Below are 18,803 nucleotides of genomic sequence, written 5' to 3'. Positions count from 1 at the left end.
GAAGCACCTGACAAAAGCCCCCTTGTGGTGCTGTGTTTGTGTTTGGTGGTGGTGAGCGTGAGCTCCAGTAGCCTCTCTTTCTCCAGCAGCACCACACCACCCAGGCCTGAAGACCTAGCATGGAGGTAAGTAGAGGCACACCTGCAGGATGTTTAGGGGTGGGAGGATAGGAGCAGAGAGCTAGAAAGCAAGCCCACTACTGGAGAACCTCGGACATTACAGGAGAAAAAAGCTGAACCTTTACTGCCTGTGAACGTGCTGGCGGGTCGAGCTGGGTTCTGTTTCCATGAGCGTCCCCAGTGCGGAGTCCAGGGCTTGGTGCAAGTAACTAATACAGAAACAGTGTTTGGAAATGAATTAACAAGGAGAAACAGGGTAGCAGCCAAGGTTTTCGCTTCAGAAAACTGACAGAGGCAGGAAGACCAGAGGACAGAGTGGGAGCCGGGGTGGGGGGGGGCGGTAGTAGTGAATGAAGAGGTAAAGAGTTTGGGCAGCTGCCAAGGAGAGAAACAGGATGGCACTTAGAACAGTAGGATGAAGTGAAGTTTCTTTCAAGGAGCGATGGATGCAGGTAAGGAAAGAAAAAGGATGGGCATCTGCAAAGAGGAGAGCCTGAAGGTACAGGAGAGCAAGGAGACGGGAAGGACCATGGTCCCTGCGGATGGGAGGGAGAGAGTGTGGGAAATACGGTGTCACCTACCTCTGAAGGTAGAAAGAAGAGAAGGCAGGGCCGAGGTCGGGGAGATTTATTTAAAGCCAGAGAGAAAAGCAGCTGTGAAGTTTATGCTGATAACTTAATTTCTGCAAAGTGGGAGGCAAGTTTTGAAGATCCACTGTGAGGAGTCCAGGAAATGGATGAGACAATAAGTGGGCTGTTAAGGGGGTGGCGGGAAGCCAGATGAACTTGGCCGGATTCTGTGGTGCACCAAGGCTCATCTGAGCATGTTCTGAGCAGATGCTCTGTGCTCTGCCGCAGGGAAGAGGAAGTTGTCTGCCAGCCCAGCAGACACTGAAGGTGGAGGGGGAGGGCCGTCAGGTGTCATCGAGGGTGTCGATGATCACAGAGACCGAAGAGCGTGGGCTGCCAAGTACAGCCAATGAAGGGCTACTGCCGGAACGGGAAGATGCAGTCTGCGGAGCCCCAGGTTAGAGCAGAGAGCAAATGCTTGCAGCAAGGGGCGGATAAGGAGACTTCCCTCCAAAGGGAGTCTGGCCTCCCCCAGAAATCTCAGATGGGAACAATACGAAAGAGCCAGCCATGTTGGCCAAGTGCGAATGTGGCTTCCGGTGGCCGGAGGTCTCCAAAGTCCAAACGTCCACAAACAGCGGAGTGAGGAGAGAATGCTGATGCTGGATTAGGAAGGCTAGGAAGCCGCACATTCGTCACCCAGAAAAGGAAAAAGGCAGAGGTCCCTGGAAAAGCATTAAAGGTGCCAGAGATGAACTCTATGGACCTCCAACAAGGAAGTAGGGAGGGTTGCATTGAGGGTCTCAAACGGGCACTGGGAGCCCTTTCCATGGTCAGATGAAGTAGAAGAAGATAAGAGTCTTTGAGAGGGGCTGGTTCCTAAGTGGAGGAAGTGGCAGGAAGAAGAAGGGACTGAGTCTGAAAGTCCCAGTGAACCATATTCAACCATCCACTCAATCCCTTACTTAGTTTTCCTGAAAAGTGTGTGAGGGTTTAGAAAAAGAAGTAACTCCTTATTATTAAATGAACTTAAATACTTATTTATAGGGGTGGAAAGGGCAATAATTTAATTCTTCAAGAACCTAATGGAAAAATCCTCAACAAAATATTGGCAAACCAAATCCTATAATACATTAAAAAAATCATTCACCACAATCAAGAGGGATTTATTCCCAGGATGCAAGGGTGGTTTGACATTTGCAAATTAGTCAGTGTGGTACATTGCATCAACAAGAGAAAAGATAAAAATTATATGATCATTTCAATGGATACAAAAAAAAAAAAAAAGAAGAAAAGCACTTGACAAAGTACGACACCTATTCATGATAAAACCCCTCAACAAAGTAGGCGTAGAGGGAACATAGCTCAACATTATAAAGCCCATATATGAAAAACCCACAGCTAATGTCATACTCAATGGGGAGAAACTGAGAGCTTTTCCCCTAAGGTCAGGAACAAGACAAGGATGTCCACTCTCACCATTTTTATTCAACATAGTACCGGAAGTCCTAGCCAAAGCAATCAGACAACAAAAAGAAATAAAAAGCATCCAACTTGGTAAGGAAGAAGTAAAACTTTAACTATTTGCAAGTGACATGATACTATATATAGAAAACCCTAGAGACTCCACCAAAAAACTACTAGACCGGAAAAATGAATTCAGTAAAGTTGCAGGATAACAAAATCAGTGCACAGAAATCCATTGCATTTCCAAACACCAATAATGAAGTGGCAGAGAGAGAAATTAAGGAAACAATCTTGTTTATAATTGCACCAAAAATAATAAAATATCTAGGAATAAATTTAACCAAGAGGTGAAAAACTTGTACTCTGAAAATTATAAAACAATGATGAAAGAAATTGAAGATGACACAAATGGAAAGACATTCCATGCTCATGCACTGGAAGAACAAATATTGTTAAAATGTTTATACTATTTGATAAGGTCTTTGTCTGGTTTTGGGATCAGGGTAATGCTGGCCTCATAGAACAAGTCTGGTAGTTTTCTTTCTATCTTTTGGAAAAGTTTGGGTAGAATAGGTATGACTTTTTTAAATGTTTGGTAGAGGGGTGCCTGGGTGGCTCAGTCAGTTAAGCGTCTGCCTTTGGCTCAGGGTCCTGGGATCGAGCCCCACATCGGGCTCCTTGCTCAGTGGGGAGTCTGCTTCTTCCTCTCCCTCTGCCTGCTGCTCCCCCTGCTTGTGTTCTCTCTGTGTCAATAAATAAATAAGATATTTTAAAAAATAAATAAATGTTTGGTAGAATTCCCCTGGGAAGCCATCTGGCCCCAGACTCTTGTTTTTTGGGAGGGTTTTGATTACTGTTTCAATTTCCTTGCTGGCTATTGGTCTGTTTAGATGTCTATTTCTTCCTGTTTCTGTCTTGGTAGTTTATAAGTGTCCAGGAATGCACCCATTCTTCCAGATCACCTTGTTTGTTGGCACACAGCTATTGGTAATAAGTTCTAATAATTGTCTCTATTTCTTTAGTATTGGTCATGATTTCTGCCCTTTCATTTATGAATTTATTAACTTGGGTCCTTTCTCTCCCCTCCTCTCTCTCTCTCTCTTTTGGATAAGTCTGGCCAGTTCATAGCAACAATGTAGTTTATAGCAACAATGTCCACAATAGCCAAACTGTGGAAGGAACCGAGATGCCCTTCAACAGATGAATGGATAAAGAAGATGTGGTCCATATATTCAATGGAATATTACTCAAGCATCAGAAAAGATGAATACTCACCATTTGCACTGACATGGATGGAACTGGAGGGGATTATGTTATGTGAAATAAGCCAGGCAGAGAAAGACAAGTGTCATATGGTTTCACTCATATGTGGAACATAAGGAATAGAGCGGAGGACCATAGGGGAAGAGGGGGAAAACCAAATGGAAAGAAATCAGAGAGGGAGAAAACCATGAAAGACTCTGGACTCCAGGAAATAAACTGAGGGCCACAAACTGAAGATTACAGAAGGGAGGTGATGGGATGGGGTAATAGGGTGATAGGTATTAAGGAAGGCACGTGTGGTGATGAACCCTAACCACTGCTCATTAAATGCAACTAATGAATCATTGAACACTACATCAAAAACAAATGATGTATTATATGTTGGCTAATTGTATATGTATTATATGTTGGCTAACTGAATATTTTTAAAAAGTCTATATTATCCAAAGAAATCTAGAGATTAAAAGCAATCCTTATCAAAATACCAACAGCATTTTTCACAGAACTAGAACAAGTAATCCCAAAATTTGTATGGAACCACAGAAGATCCCAATTAGCCTAAGCAATCTTTTTTTTTTTAAGATTTTATTTACTTATTTGACAAAGAGAGAGAAAGTGCACAAGCAGGCAGAGAGGCAGACGGAGAACCAGGCTCCCTGCTCAGCAGGGAGCCTCACACAGGGCTCGATCCCAGGATTCCGAGATCATGACCTGAGCCAAAGACAGGTGCTTCATCGACTGAGCCACCCAGATGACCCTAGCCAAAGCAATCTTGAAAAAGAAAAACAAAAATAGAGGTACCACAATTCCAGACTTCAAATTATATCACAAAGCTATAATAATCAAAACAGATTGGTACTGGCACAAAAAAATAGACACACAGATCAACAGAAGAGGATAGAAAGCCTAGAAATAAACCTACAGTTATATGGTCAATTTATCTTTGATAAAGGAGGCAAGAATATGAAATGAAAAAAGACAGTCTCTTCAACAAATGGTGTTGGGAAAACTGGACAGCTACATGCAAAAGAATAAAACTGAACCACTTTCTTACACCACACACAGACATAAACTCAAAATGGATTAGGGACCCAAATGTGGGCACCTGGGTGGCTCAGTGGGTTAAGCCTCTGCCTTCAGCTCAGGTCATGATCTCAGGGTTCTGGAATCGAGCCCTGAATCGGACTCTTTGCTCAGCCGGAAGCCTGCTTCCCTCTCTCTCTCTCTCTGCCTGCCTTTCTCTGCCTACTTGTGATCTCTGTCAAATAAATAAACAAAATCTTAAAAAAAAAAAAGACCTAAATGTGAGACCTTAAACCATAAAAGTCCTGGAAGAAGGCACAGGCAGAAATTTCTCTGACATCGGATGTAGCAACATTTTTCTAAATATGTCCTCTGAGGCAAGAGAAATAAAAGCAAAAATAAACTATTAGGACTACCTTAAAATAAAAAGCTTCTGTAAGCAAAGGAAACAACCAACAAAACTAAACTGAATGAGAGAAGATATTTGCCAACAATATATTCAATAAGGGGTTGGTATTCCAAATATATTCTAAATGGTATTCTAAATATATAAAGAATTTATACAACTCAACACACACACACACTCACACACACCAGGTAATCCAATGAAAAAAATGGGTAGATGGCATGAACAGACATTTCTCCAAAGACATTCAGATGGCCAACAGACACATGATGTCTTTATGTGCATGAAGACATGCTCTTCATATCTCAATATCACTCCTCACCAGGGAAATGCAAATCAAGACTACAATGAGCTATCACTCTACAACTGTCAGAATGGCTAAAATCAACAACAGGAGAACAAGTGTTGGTGAGGATGTGGAGGAAAAGGCATCCTGGTGTATAGTTGGTGGGAGTGCGAACTGGTACAGCCACAGGGGAAAAGAGTATGGAGGGGTCTCAAAATTTAAAAATAGATCTACTCTAAGATCCAGTAATCACACTACTGGGTATTTATCCAAAGAATACAAAAACACTAATTTGAAGGGATACATGGACCCCAATGTTTATTGCAACATTATTTACAATAACCAAATTATGGAAGCAGCTCAAGTGTCCACTGATAGATGAATGGGTAAAGAAGATGTGGTATATATATATATATATATATATATATATATATATATGAATATCAGTCAAAAGAAAGAATGAAATCTTGCCCTTTGCAACACAGACGGATCTAGAGAGTATAATGCTAAGCAAAATAAGCCAATCAGAGAGAGACAAATACCATATGATTTCACTCATATGTAGAATTTAAGAAACAAAATAGCAAACAAAGGGGAAAAAAAGAGAGATGAACCAAAAAACAAATGCTTAACTATGGAAAACAATCAGATAGTTACCAGAAGGAGGTGGAGGGGAGGGATGGGGGAAATAGGTGAAGGGATTAAGAAGACACTTAATCCTGATGAGCACTAAGTAATAGAATTGTTGAATCACTAGGGATGCCTGGGTGGCTCAGTCAGTTAAGTGTCTGCCTTCGGCTCAGGTCAGGATCTTGGAGTCCCAGGATGGAGTTCACATCAGGCTCTCTGCTCAGCAGGGAACCCGCTTCTCCCTCTGCCTTCCTATCTCCCTGTTTGTGCTCACTCTCACTCTGATAAATAAATAAAATCTTTTAAAATAATAATAATTTATGGGGCGCCTGGGTGGCTCAGTGGGTTAAGCCGCTGCCTTCGGCTCAGGTCATGGTCTCGGAGTCCTGAGATCGAGCCCCGCATCGGGCTCTCTGCTCAGCAGGGAGCCTGCTTCCTCCTCTCTCTCTGCCTGCCTCTCTGCCTGCTTGTGATCTCTCTGTCAAATAAATAAATAATATCTTTAAAAAAAAAAAAAAATAAAATAAAATAATAATAATTTAAAAAGTTAAAAAGGAATTATTGAATCACTATACTGTACACCCAAAACTAATATAACACTGTATGTTAATTGCACTGGAATTAAAATTTTAAAAATAAAAAATAAAGGACAACTGGGTGGCTCAGTCAGGTGTCTGCCTTTGGCTCAGGTCATGACCCCAGAGTCCTGGGATCAAGTCCTGTGTCAGACTCCCTGCTCAGTGGAGAGTCTGCTTCTCCCTCTACCCTGCCACCTGATCATGATCTCTCTCTTTCTCACTCTCTCTCTCAGATCACTTCCCCCTTTCTCTGCCTGCCTCTTTGCCTACTTGTGATATCTCTCTCTGTCAAATAAATCAATAAAATCTTAAAATATATTTAAATCTTAAAATATATTTTAAAATATATAAATAAATAAATAATAATAAATAAATAATTTAGTTCATCAAAAGCTTGGAATATTCTCTGGACAACTAAATTAGAATGTTCTCTTATACTGTGCTCGGGGCCTAATAATTTCAAATGACCTTGGGTAAATCCTATCACCTTTTCAAATTCCATTGGTCAAATGTGGTGTTGGCTCCAAAAAAAGTGATATGTGGCATTTGTGGGTTAAGATCACAGACTTTCGGTATAGATTTAAACCTCAGCTTTACCACTTATTTGTCATGAAATCTAGGGGAAATTGTCCTCTTTGAGAAGAACTTCAGTTCTGCAGGCCATGCAGTCTGTATTGTGATTACCTAATATTGCCATTGTCCTGGTGGCCATAGACAATACATAGACCGTGTGTCAATAAAACGTTATTCCATAGACACAGGTGGCTGGTCCAATTAGGCCTACGCCATAGCTTAGAGATGTCTGATCTATGAGACAGAAATAATAAATAATCACGTACCTTCAAGGGTTGTTGTAAGAATGAAGTTGGTTACTACCTGTTTCTTGGCACCTGATAGACACTCAACAAATAGAAGCTGTTATCCTTATTCTTCTTATTATTATCTTCACTATTTCTAAGCTTATTCCAACTCCGTCTGTGACCATGGATCTATGGCTGTAAGACTTACTGGATGTGCAGAACAAATTTCACAATGGAAAATTACTTTTCTGAATGGAGATCTACGTGGAAGGAACACAGATCTGGGAACATAATAAACAGGAAACGTGGGGGTTCTCTGTGGCTCCCGGCCCTGAGGGTTCCACGTTAGGAGGACAAACCCCTGCTATTTCGCTTCAAAACAATAAATATGTAAAGCTAAGATATCAGTTTTCCTTTGTAAAGTGACCTGGTACATGGCATTATGTTCCTAACTACTGGGGCATGTTTTTCTTTCATGTGGTGGTAGCTTGTCTACACAGCGTTGTTTTGTTGTTGTTGTTGTTGTTGTTGTTAATTTTTATTTATTTATTTGACAGAGAGAGATCACAAGTAGGCAGAGAGGCAGGCAGAGAGAGAGAGGAGGAAGCAGGCTCCCTGTCAAGCAGAGAGCCCAATGCGGGGCTCGATCCCAGGACCCTGGGATCATGACCTGAGCCGAAGGCAGAGGCTTTAACCCACTGAGCCACCCAGAAGCCCCTACGTAGCATTTTTAACATCTAATTGAAGACACTCATTGTCATTTGAAACCAACTGTTCAGAGTTGAAAAACTTGGATATTCTCCCACAGTATATTATCTTAACACAAACTGAGATAAATGTCATCCCACCAAAGCTCAGAGCAAAAAACTATGCCATGCAAATGTTTATGTTTTTAGTAAGGTTGTTCTGTATTAGTCTTGGCATCTTGGGCGTCAGTCTGGGGTAATTAATGAGGGCTGGTGACTGTTTTGGACAGAAGCAGCTGGGAAAACAATGATAAGTGGCAGCTAGTGAGTTATCCCTATCCCACTTCCCATCCTTCACTCCAATCAAAATCTCAGTGTGGGGAGCCTGGGTGGCTTAGTTGGGTCAACGACTGACTCTTGATTATGGATCAGGTCATGATTTCATGGTCGTGGAACCAAGCCCCACATTGGGCTCCACACTTAGCACGGAGTCTGCTTGTCCCTCTCCATCTTCTCCTCCCCCTGCTTTCTCTCTCTCTCTCTCAAATAAATAAATAAAATCTTTTTAAAAATTCATAATCTCAGTCTAAACTCTTGAGTCAAGGGGCACCTGGGTGGCTCAGTGGAAGTCTTGTCTTCAGCTCAGGTCTTAGGGTCCTGGGATCAAGCCCCGTATCAGGCTCTCTGCTGAGCAGAGAGCCTGCTTCCCCCTTTCTCTGCCTGCCTCTTTGCCTACTTGTGATATCTCTGTCAAATAAATCAATAAAATCTTAAAAAAAAAAAAAAAACCTTGAGTTGACTCAGTGCACAACATTTTGGATTCCCTATAACTGGGGTTGAATGTACCTGCTATGCTAACTTCTTCAGAAAAAGAAAAAAACAGAAACCAATAACAGAACTTGAAATTAAGTAAAATATATTTATTTTTGTTTATAAATTTTCACACTTGCTCTTAAGAAGTTGGTCTTATAACACTAAACATATAAATTATCAGAAGATATCAGCATTTTGCTTTTACTATTACAATGGGAAACAAGAGCAAAGTAGAAACACTTCTGGCTTAAAAGATAGGAGAGGAGGGGCACGTGGGTGGCTCAGTGGGTTAAAGCCTCTGCCTTCCGCTCAGGTCATGATCTCAGGGTCCAGGGATCAAGCCCCGCATCGGGCTCCCTGCTCAGTGGGGAGCCTGCTTCCTCCTCTCTCTTTCTCTCTCGGCCTGACTCTCCACCTACTTAAGATCTCTATCTGTCAAATAAATAAATAAAAATCTTAAACAAAAAAAAAAAGATAGGCGAGGACAAGGCTATAAAGTGCTGTGGCATTTCGCTGTGAAATGGTATGTCAGGCACAGAGCAGAGTAATTTGTCCACATGAAAGCTGTCCATCGGGGCAGAGAGACAATACCATAGCTATCTATTTCCAGCTGATGGGATTGCCACGTGGGATCTAACATGGAAAATGAGTGGGAAGAGGGGCAAAGTGTTTCAAGGGCTGAGGGTACCAGTCCCCTGCAGGATTTTAGGTTGGTGGTATTGGTTGGTTAGTTGGGTTTTTTGCTTGTTTTGACCAAAAAATATAATTGGGTAATAAGGCACCCAAATTATTAGGGCTAATAATCACGGGAATAATCTAATAAATAACCTGTGTTATTTTAACTGTTATCAGCAATAGTCAACATATCAGTAACTCATTTTTCATTGTTATTTACCGTTAGCATCTATTTTTATGTTATATTTTCCGTAGATAGTAAGCGTTTTCAAATGGCCTTGTTTGTGTTCCTGCTGATTCATGCTGACTCTAGAACGCCGTGCCTGCCCATAAGCTTTCAATCTCAGTTGATTAAACACGACATACGAAATGCTTCAGCCGCTGACATATTTGCATCGATGTTGCGAAGGAGCTGGGGCTATTTATGCAGTCGTGTTGCGCACCAACTACGTGTTCACACGGTCGCGGTGCACACGTGGTGTCAAGCCATGTTCCCGCCCTGAGTGAAGTCGGGGACTTCGGGGAGAAACAAGGCTGCAGGACCTGTGCAAGAGCGCGCGCTCCCAGCCTGCCAGCCGCTCCCCTGCATCACCCCGGCAGAGGCCCTCCTGGGTGGCGAGGGCAGCCCAGCTCTCTCACCAGTTAAACCTTCGCTCTGTGCTTGGACTAAATCCAGAACAATGCTGACAGGCTCCTCAGCTGCCAGGAAGCAGACTGTGCTCACTTTCACAGATGTCGCTGGAAATCTATGAGTGAGTTTTAAGGGGGTGAGTTTTAAGGGATGGGGGGTTAAAACCTAGGTGGGTCCGAACACAGGGTCAGTAAAAAGGAAAAAAAGAACCCAGCACTAAAGTCGTGGCCCCGAGCCGTTCAGGAGGACTTGAGTGGGGAGATCAGCGCCTGCGGACGCTCAGGGCATCACAGGAAAATCCCCTGCTTGGGATGCAGGGGGTCATGGATTATTTCTTCCAGGCACTGAAGTGCAGGTTGCAGGAAAGAAGAAATGGTAACTGTTCATAAAGTGATGGGAGGTTGACAGCTACATTTTTCTGTAGCGTAAGAGGAGTCATCAGATAATTCGCTGCTTTGAGTGTGATGGGAGTGGGGGTTGGGGTGGGGGAATTCTTCATCCTCTAGAAAGCACAGGAAGAAAACAATTTGCAAATTACCCATCTCAGGGATGTAGAGTTTCCTCCTCTCAAATGGTACTGTTTTTACCCCCTCTTCCAGGTTAACAGATCACAAAGGGCACCTGGGTTTTCACTCAGTTACCCACAGCTTGTAATCTTAAAAATCCCCAGGGTAGAAGGCGTAGCTGTTCACATTCTTAGAGGGAGGACCAGATCCCAGGCTGTCCACAAGCAGGGACAAAGCCTGGCACCCAGGGGCCACATGACAGGGCCCTGAGTTCAAATGGAGGAGAAGAGAGCTGGGAAGGCAGCTGTGCCCCCGGGACTCCTGCGGCCCCTGCCCCTCCCCGTTGCCCATGGGGACGCTGAGCCACCTCTATCAGGCAGAAATCCTTCCAAATGCCTACAGAAAAACAGATATGTAGTAAAAATCTGCGAGTAATCATTTATTGTTTGTTTCTGTACAGCAGAAGCCTCTTTTCTTACAGGTGTCTCGGCTTCCTGTCCCGCAGCCCTTTGTGGGGGCCATGAATTGGGCCTTCCTACAGGGGGACTGTGGTTCAGGCAAGGCCCTGCCTCGTCGGGTTGGGTGGCCTGTGTGTGCAAACCCAGGAGGCTTTCCCGATGGTTCCTTGAAGCAGCAAGTTCAAATCCGAGTTCTTAGTCAAAGGAAACGAAAGAGATTTGGACACAAAAGGGAATTACCGCCAGGCCTCAACCCCCACCCCCGCCGCAGGTAAGAAAATGTGTCCCTAAAATTGACTGTCTCTCTGGCTTCCTTGTCTATGTTTCCTCTTGCGAAGACGTCGCTGGAGCTGCAGCTTACTGGTGAAGAACATCTGTCTCCAGCCCACGTCCTCGGCCAGGGCACGCATTTCCGGTGTGATGGTGTCGCAGGCGGACTCCACTATCTTCTCCCACAGTTTGTCCGATGTGCACAGCTGTGGGAGGGAAGAGCCAGAGGTGGGTTATGTCAGACCCAGGATAAGGACAACTCACTTACTCACTCACAGAATCACTCCAGTTCCTGTCGTCTGTGAGATACTGGAGGAGATGTGACGTGGGCACAAAGGCGCACCAGACACGGTTCCCACCTCCTTCCTCTCCTCTTGGAGGAAAGGCAAGTGCACGAATGCCTGAAGGATGAAGCGATATTTGATTCATGGAATAAACCAAGTCATGATCTCATTTAAGAATAAAAATGTGGGCGCCTGGGTGGCTCAGTGGTTTAAAGCCTCTGCCTTCAGCTCAGGTCATGAACTCAGGGTCCTGGAATCGAGTCCCGCATTGGGCTCTCTGCTCGGCAGGGAGCCTGCTTCCTCCTCTCTCTCTGCCTGCCTCTCTGCCTACCTGTGATTTCTCTCTGTCAAATAAATAAATAAAAATCTTTAAAAAAAAAAAAAGAATAAAAATGCAAGATAGCTATAAATAGTACATATAATATATTGCTTTTTTTAAATTTAATTATTTATTTGTCAGAGAGAAAGAGAGAGCACAAGTAGGGGGAGCAGTAGGCAGAGGGAGAAGCAGGCTCCCCACTGAGCAAGGAGCTGGATGTGGGACTCCATCCCAGGACCCTAAAATCATGGCCTGAGCTGAAGGCAGACGCTTAACCAACTGAGCCATCCAGGCGCCCCATTTACAACATTATACAGTTAATTTATATACACAACATTATATTGTTCATTTCCAATGAACCACCTAACAGAGGCTGACAACGGTGTGGTTGACCGACCTTCCTCCCAGTGCTGCAGTACCTTCTCAGGCGGGAGCATTGTTAACTCCTGCTGGGCTTGCCTCCATTTTATTTTATTACTACTTTTTTTTTAAGTAGGCTCCATGTGGGACTTGAACTCTCAACCCTGAAATCAGGAAAGCTGAAACCAAGAGCAGGTCGCTGAACTGACTGCGCTACCCAGGCGCCCCCTGATTTCCCTTTTCATCAGTTCCATTCAGTGGTCGTTATTCATGAAAATCCAGAAGTGGAAAGCTCTAGGCATGGCGGGCGAGCAATTAGAAGCCCAGGGTACCTTTAACCAATAGTATCAGAGCACATTGGCCTGGGCAACTCCCTTCTGCCCGAGCCCCTCTCAGATATGGCCCAGCTGTCCGAACCCCCACAAAGACTTCTCTTACAAGGAGGCAAAGAAAAGCAGGAAGCCTGTGGGCCCCTCAAAGATCGATAATGGATGGCACATACGCTAAGGGCAAGAAATTTTGTGTTCATGGCCACATTTATTTATTTATGTATGCCAATTTATTTCATAAATTATTTACTACTAATCCGAAGCAATCTCGTACGGGATACAGTCATGGAAAGGAAGGCATTCAGTCAACTTACGCACAATGTTGCAGAAGAACCATGGCGGGCAAGGAAGGCAGATCCGTATCTAGAATGGGGCCAGGATCCAGAAGGACAAACTGCTGCTTCATCCATGATGAAGTCTGGGTGTTACTGACCTGCCCCCAAGTGACTGACTGGGCCCCCGTGGAGTACAGCCTTTCCTGGGGGCTCACTGTTAGCCTCTCCTGAGGCAATAGCCAGATTCATCTTGAGAGGAGGAGGCTACTGTTGAGGCCACACACAGGCCCCGTCCTTGCCAGCGGCCATTTTGTTCATGAACCCAGCAAACAGGAGGGTGCCTGGGGGGAAACGCACTGCCTTTCACAGAGCAGAGCATTTGACTCACCGAATTACTGAAAACCTTCTCTGCATTAGTGCCTTTTGCTGAGCAGTCCCATGGGACACAGATATCTTTATCCTCCGGCTTACGCTGAGAAGTCCATCCAAATACCCCTTCCCTAGGAATCACCACAAATCTCCAAATCTGGTTCTCTTCAAGACGTTGACCGTCTAACCGGAACAGTAGCCTTTAACCAGGAGAAATCCAAGAGCTGTTTTTCAAAAACAGAAACTTTCCTAAAAACAAATTCTGGTCTTGACTCTAAGGCCCTGGGGCACAAGCTGTCCTTTCCCTCTGGAGGCGTGCCCACAGGTGTCAGCAAAGGACCCAGACAGGCCCCTGCCATGGAGGCTGCAGACCCTTGAAGCATCATTGACTCTGCGGGTTCATGAGAGGCACGGGGCACACGGCTGCTTACAACACAATCCAGACCCGCAGCTGGGCCCCACTTACAACTGGCGGCTTTCGAGCTATGTGGAAAAGCACACTCAAATTGCATACGTACCTTGAAAACTTAAAAAACGTCCACAAGGAGCTGTGGCTGCTTTCTTATGATAGCAAGTAAATCTAAGGCACGGGATCTTCGTTTAATTTATTGAGATGGCAGGCCTCTCCGTTTTTGCACGGCTCATCTCTACCCCGTTGGCATACGCATATGTTGCCAGAGCATCTGTAGTATAGGCTACCTCCTGCTTATCAGGATGACATCATCAACATTGAGCAGCCCATAGGACGGCGCCAGGATCAACAGCTCTGTGGTCTAAGACCACGGCCAGAGAACTAATGGGATCCAGATGCAAAATGAAGAAGGTGTACTGTCCTGCCCATCAGGGGAAAGCAAGTCCACTGTGGTGTGCTTACTGGAAAGTCCAGGAAGACAGGAGGATGGCGTGTGACAGGGTAGTGGCAAGGGAGGAGGTGAGAGATGGCTGGACTGTAGATTTGTTTTGAAGGTGGAGCTCATAGACTTGTGAATGAATTAGATGAGAGGTGAGAACAAAGAGAAGAATTAATGATGAGCTGTTTGGCTTGAGCAGCTGGGTGGATGGTGTTGCCAGTGACTGAGAAAATAAGACTGTGGGAGAAGCAGAATTGGTCAGTAGGTATGTGGCAGGGTGCAGGCGGTGGGGGGAGATGTCAAGAGGTCTGGTTCTGGCATGTCAAAGCAGCGATGTCTATACTCCTTCTAGGTGGAAGTGCTGAGCATGCAATTAGACTTAAAAGTAAGGAGTTCAGGGGTGCCTGGGTAGCACAATTGTTAAGCATCTGCCTTTGGCTCAGGTCATGATCTCAGGGTCCTGGGATCAAGCCCTGCGTTGGGCTCCCTGCTCAGGTAGGAGCACAGGTGGGGAGCCTGCTTCTCCCTTCCCCACTCCACCTGCTTAAGTTCCCTCTCTTGCTGTCTCTCTCTCTCTATCAAATAAATAAATATAATTTAATTTTAAAAAGAAGTTCAAGGAGACAACCTGGCCTGGAAACACACGTTTGGAAATTATCAGTGTGTAAATACTATTTAAAGCCCTGGGGGTGCCTGGGTGGCTCAGTGGGTTAAGCCTCTGCCTTCGGCTCAGGTCATGATCTCAGGGTCCTGGGATTGATCCCCGCATCGGGCTCTCTGCTCAACAGGGAGCCTGCCTCCCCCCTCTCTCTCTCTGCCTGCCTCTCTGCCTACTTGTGATCTCTCTCTCTGTCAAATAAATAAATCTTTAAAAAATAATAATAATAAAGCCCTGGGATTAGATGCTATCACATAGGTGTGACTGTAGAGAGAGAAAATGCCCAGGGAAGAGCTCTAGGACATTCCAACATGAAAGCAGTCAGAAAATAAAACAGTTTCCAGCAAGGGAGTCTGAGAATAAGGAAGAAAACCCAGACAGCAATCCAGGGTCTCAAGGCTGCTGAAAAGACAGGAATTTACAACTGACTGGTGTTTTTGTAATATTGTGGGCAAATGGTAACCTTGACAAGAGGTTCCCATGGCAGAGTGGGGACTGAATGCCTGGCTAGAGTGGGTCCGGGAAGGGACAGGAGAAGACAAAGTGGATATAGCAATTATGGTCACTCTTTTAAGGGAATTTTGCTTGAAGAGCAGAATAGGGAATCAGGTCAAGGCATCTTTTTTTTTTTTTAATGTGCTGATGGAAATGGCCCAGTAGTGGAGGTAGAACTAGTGACAGGGACAGCTGCATGCGCAAAGTAGCTGAGCAGAGAAGCTGAAACACACAGGTGGAAATGTGACCTTGGGTAATAAGGAGGAGAACTTCTTACCTGGGACAGGAAGTTTACGGAGTTGATGGACAGAGGGATGAGGGGAAGGGACAGTAGGGCAGTCCCCTGGTGACTCCTTCCAATTCCTCCATGAAATAAGAGGCCACAATATCAACTAAGAGTGAGGAAGCAGGGGACTTCAGGAGAGAGAAGAGGGTGTAACATAGACATCTTGGAGGGTAAAGGAGAGTAAGAAACTCAGTTTCTAAGACAAAAGGTATCTTATTTATAATGTTGTCTTTGGTTCTGAGTTGGTTTTTAATGCCAGACACGTTCAAAAAATATGGTCCCAAGAAACACGGAAAAAGAGAAGTGAAAGAATGAAGGCCTCTTGTTTCTAATGCTGAAGATGGGAAAGCAGGGCTCTGTGTTCAAGACAGCACACTATTACGATCCTGCCCGTGGGTAGATGCCTCTTGATGTGTGTGCAGCTCTGTTCTGGATAGCCGGTTTGTACAGCGCAAGACGGCAGCATCTCCAGTCCCATATGGTCCCCTGAGCAACTGGCTCTGGCCAGCGGGAGGTGAGGAAAGCAATAGCCTTCACCCCCTAACCTGTGGGCTCAGACTGGTATGAATAGTGCAACATCGAAGGGTTGATGCCCCAAACATTGGGTCATGGGGAAGCCCAACTGCTTCCATTATCTCTGGGAGGAAGGCCTGAACGATTGATTACCAGGCAGCCCGCTCCCCCAACACACACACACACACACACATAGCAGAGCTGGTGTCAGCTCCAGCCCTGGACACAGCCCTGCTCTGCCTGTTACTACCTCCATTTCTACCTGTCCCTCACAAGACGCACCCCGCCCTGAGTATTAGGATTGGAACCCACCCCAGCATTCAAAAGCCATCTAAAGGGGAACAGTGGGTGCCCCTGATTTCTGTCCTCCTATTATGGGCCACCATTTCAGCCCACCTGGCCTATAGCTGACACCCACTCCCCTCCCCATCCCTAGCCCCAGGCAACCAAGCATTCTCACTAGCGCCACCCAGGGCCTGGCCTTGGCTCTGTCCTGCCTTGCTCTCCTGCATCCTAACTTCCTTCTATGGAGGGGGAGACACGTCAGTGTCATGTCTATTTCAGGACACCATTACATTCCATTTTAAGCAGAAATCAGCCAGGACTTTTTACTTTTATACTTTTCTATATTTTTATGCTACTCTAAAAGTACTCTAATAAGGGAAAAGAAGGAATTACAAATAGAAATGAATAGTAAAAGAAGGCATAAGAACTTAAGATCCTTTCTGCATAAATATCAAAGCAAAAAGCATTACACATTCACATAAAGGTTACCGGGACACAGCAACACTGAATCTTCTGATATTGACAGCCCTCCAAGCATTCTGATATTGGTCAAATCATTATTATCTTAGCCCATCTTCAACAGTCCTTCAAGGTCTAATTTCTCTACTCAGATCACAGCATATTCTAAATATAAACAACAAAGGGAAACTCTTAGAAAATGTCTTAATATTTAAAAATTAATGGATCTTCCAATCCTCCTTTAAAAGATTTGAACTCTTAACACCAAGGTAGATGACTACCCCTTTACCAGTACGATACATCTCAGGATATCAGTGTGCCTCATATAATGAAGAATTATTGAAAAGAACTATGACATCTGGAGGGAAAGAAAAGAATTCTCAAAAGGGAGCTTAAATTTTCACCAGTGTAACTTCATTTGTGACTCGTATTTTATACTGGAAATACTTACAGTTTGTTTTATATTATAAATTGGTCTACATAATGCCCCCATTTAAGATGCCCAAACCCTGGGGCTCTTTGCTTGGTAGATGCCAGGCTGAGAAACATGAGATATGCGTCCTGGCTATGGTTCTTGGGACTGTGAGCCAAGGCACAGCTAATCGTGGATTTAGCTCCCCCTGGCGGTGGTGCATGAACCTAACACACATGATGCTATCTAAAAGTTGAAGGGGATCCAAGGGCTTATCTAGATAAGAACTCTCCTTTTAAAAATGGAGAAATTAAGGGTCTGTAAGAATAAGGGTGGGGGGTGCCTGGGTGGCCCAGTAGGGTGGGCATCTGCCTTCGGCTCAGGTCATGAGCTCAGGGTCCTGGGATGGAGCCCCGCATCGGGGTCCCTGCTGAGCAGGGAATCTGTTTCTCCCTCTCCCTCTTCCTCTGTGTTCTCTCTCCCTCAAATAAATAAATAATCTTAAAAAAAAAAAAAAGAAAGAAAGAATAAGAATGCTGTCCAAGGCTCCTGGTGGGGAGTGGCTGACCGGGGAACAGAACCCAGCTCTCTGTCTTCGTCGGATTTAAACACCTCCCCATACCTGTACACAGTGAAGCTAGGAAAACACCCCACCACCCCAACCCCCAAACTTCCAACATTTTACAGTCTCGTGAGACCTTTTATCTGTACCATTTTAATATCAAATTTTTGGACTGGATTCAGAATTGGGTTGCTGTAAACACAAGCACACAGATGCTGGCTCCAACTCAGACCCGCCCACCGACCAGGGTGTGGGCCTCCCATCTCTATTTTCACCTGCTCCCCAGGTGCTTCGCCTACTTGGCCAGACATGGGAACCACAGTCATAGGGAGTCTGCAGCTGTCCCTGAGTCACGACCAAGATGGGTATGTTTATATGCCAATCACTGTCATCATCCTGCCGTGTCTGGGCTTTACCCTTTCATCTAACTGCTGAGGTTCTTTCGGGTCTACTCTGCTGTAGTTTTCTGGAAAGGGGTAGGATCAAGGCCTGGTGCTTCCTGGGCCAAGACAGGTTCCCTCCTGGCAGATTACCTGGCAGGACTTTGGGTCAATCACAGAGCTGGCCCTCGGCTGCCTTTCTCGTATCCCATGACACGAGATTCACCTTTCGAGGGTGTGCTCATCTTAGCAAAGCTCCCAGAGGATGCCTCTTTGTTGTTCACCCTGAGAAATAGAACCACCCAATATCCAGGCTTTCAGGAACTCATCCATGGAGGCTCCACTGTTGGATCAACATGGAATGAGAGCAAGAGCAGAGGGCGGGAGCTAAGAGAGGTGGGTGGGAAGCAGGACATTCCTAGGGAAGGGAACAGTACAAGCAAATGCCAAAAGCCCAAAAGAGCCTGCCCAGTGCATGAGAGATGGCCAGGAGAAAAGTCAGCAGAGAATCCTGGAAACAAAGATGGGTCAGGTAGTACAAGGCCTAAACAGGCCCTTTAGGTGTGACAACGAAAGGGTTACTGTGAACGAGGCCGGGGACATTTAGTTATATTTCTGAGGCATGGCAGAGGAGGAAAAGAAGATGAGGAGGTTGAGAGTAGACTAGTGGCTTTGGGAATTTAGGACGTCATAAGACCAGTGAAATTTTTGGAAATCAAACAAAACAAAAATTAAGAACGAAAATAAGATTGCTAACTTTTTAAATTTTTCCAAGTTTGGATAATT

At 44.9% G+C, this 18,803-nt stretch overlaps 1 protein-coding gene across 1 annotated transcript in view; it reads right to left on the bottom strand.

Annotated features, from left to right (window-relative positions):
• Positions 1–9,130: 9,130 nt before the first annotated feature.
• Positions 9,131–18,803, bottom strand: part of FBXO36 (F-box protein 36) — a 90,538-nt gene continuing 80,865 nt past the window's right edge. The window contains exon 4 of the mRNA XM_047721242.1: positions 9,131–11,386. Within this exon, the coding sequence (XP_047577198.1) occupies positions 11,198–11,386 (189 nt within the window). The 3' untranslated portion in view covers positions 9,131–11,197. The remainder of the gene's footprint in view (positions 11,387–18,803) is intronic.

The sequence above is a fragment of the Lutra lutra genome, chromosome 3, assembly GCF_902655055.1.
Source record: "Lutra lutra chromosome 3, mLutLut1.2, whole genome shotgun sequence".
In the NCBI taxonomy this organism is placed as follows: domain Eukaryota; kingdom Metazoa; phylum Chordata; class Mammalia; order Carnivora; family Mustelidae; genus Lutra; species Lutra lutra.
Note: the sequence above shows the minus strand (reverse complement) of the source record. Positions and strands in the feature narration are given on the sequence as shown.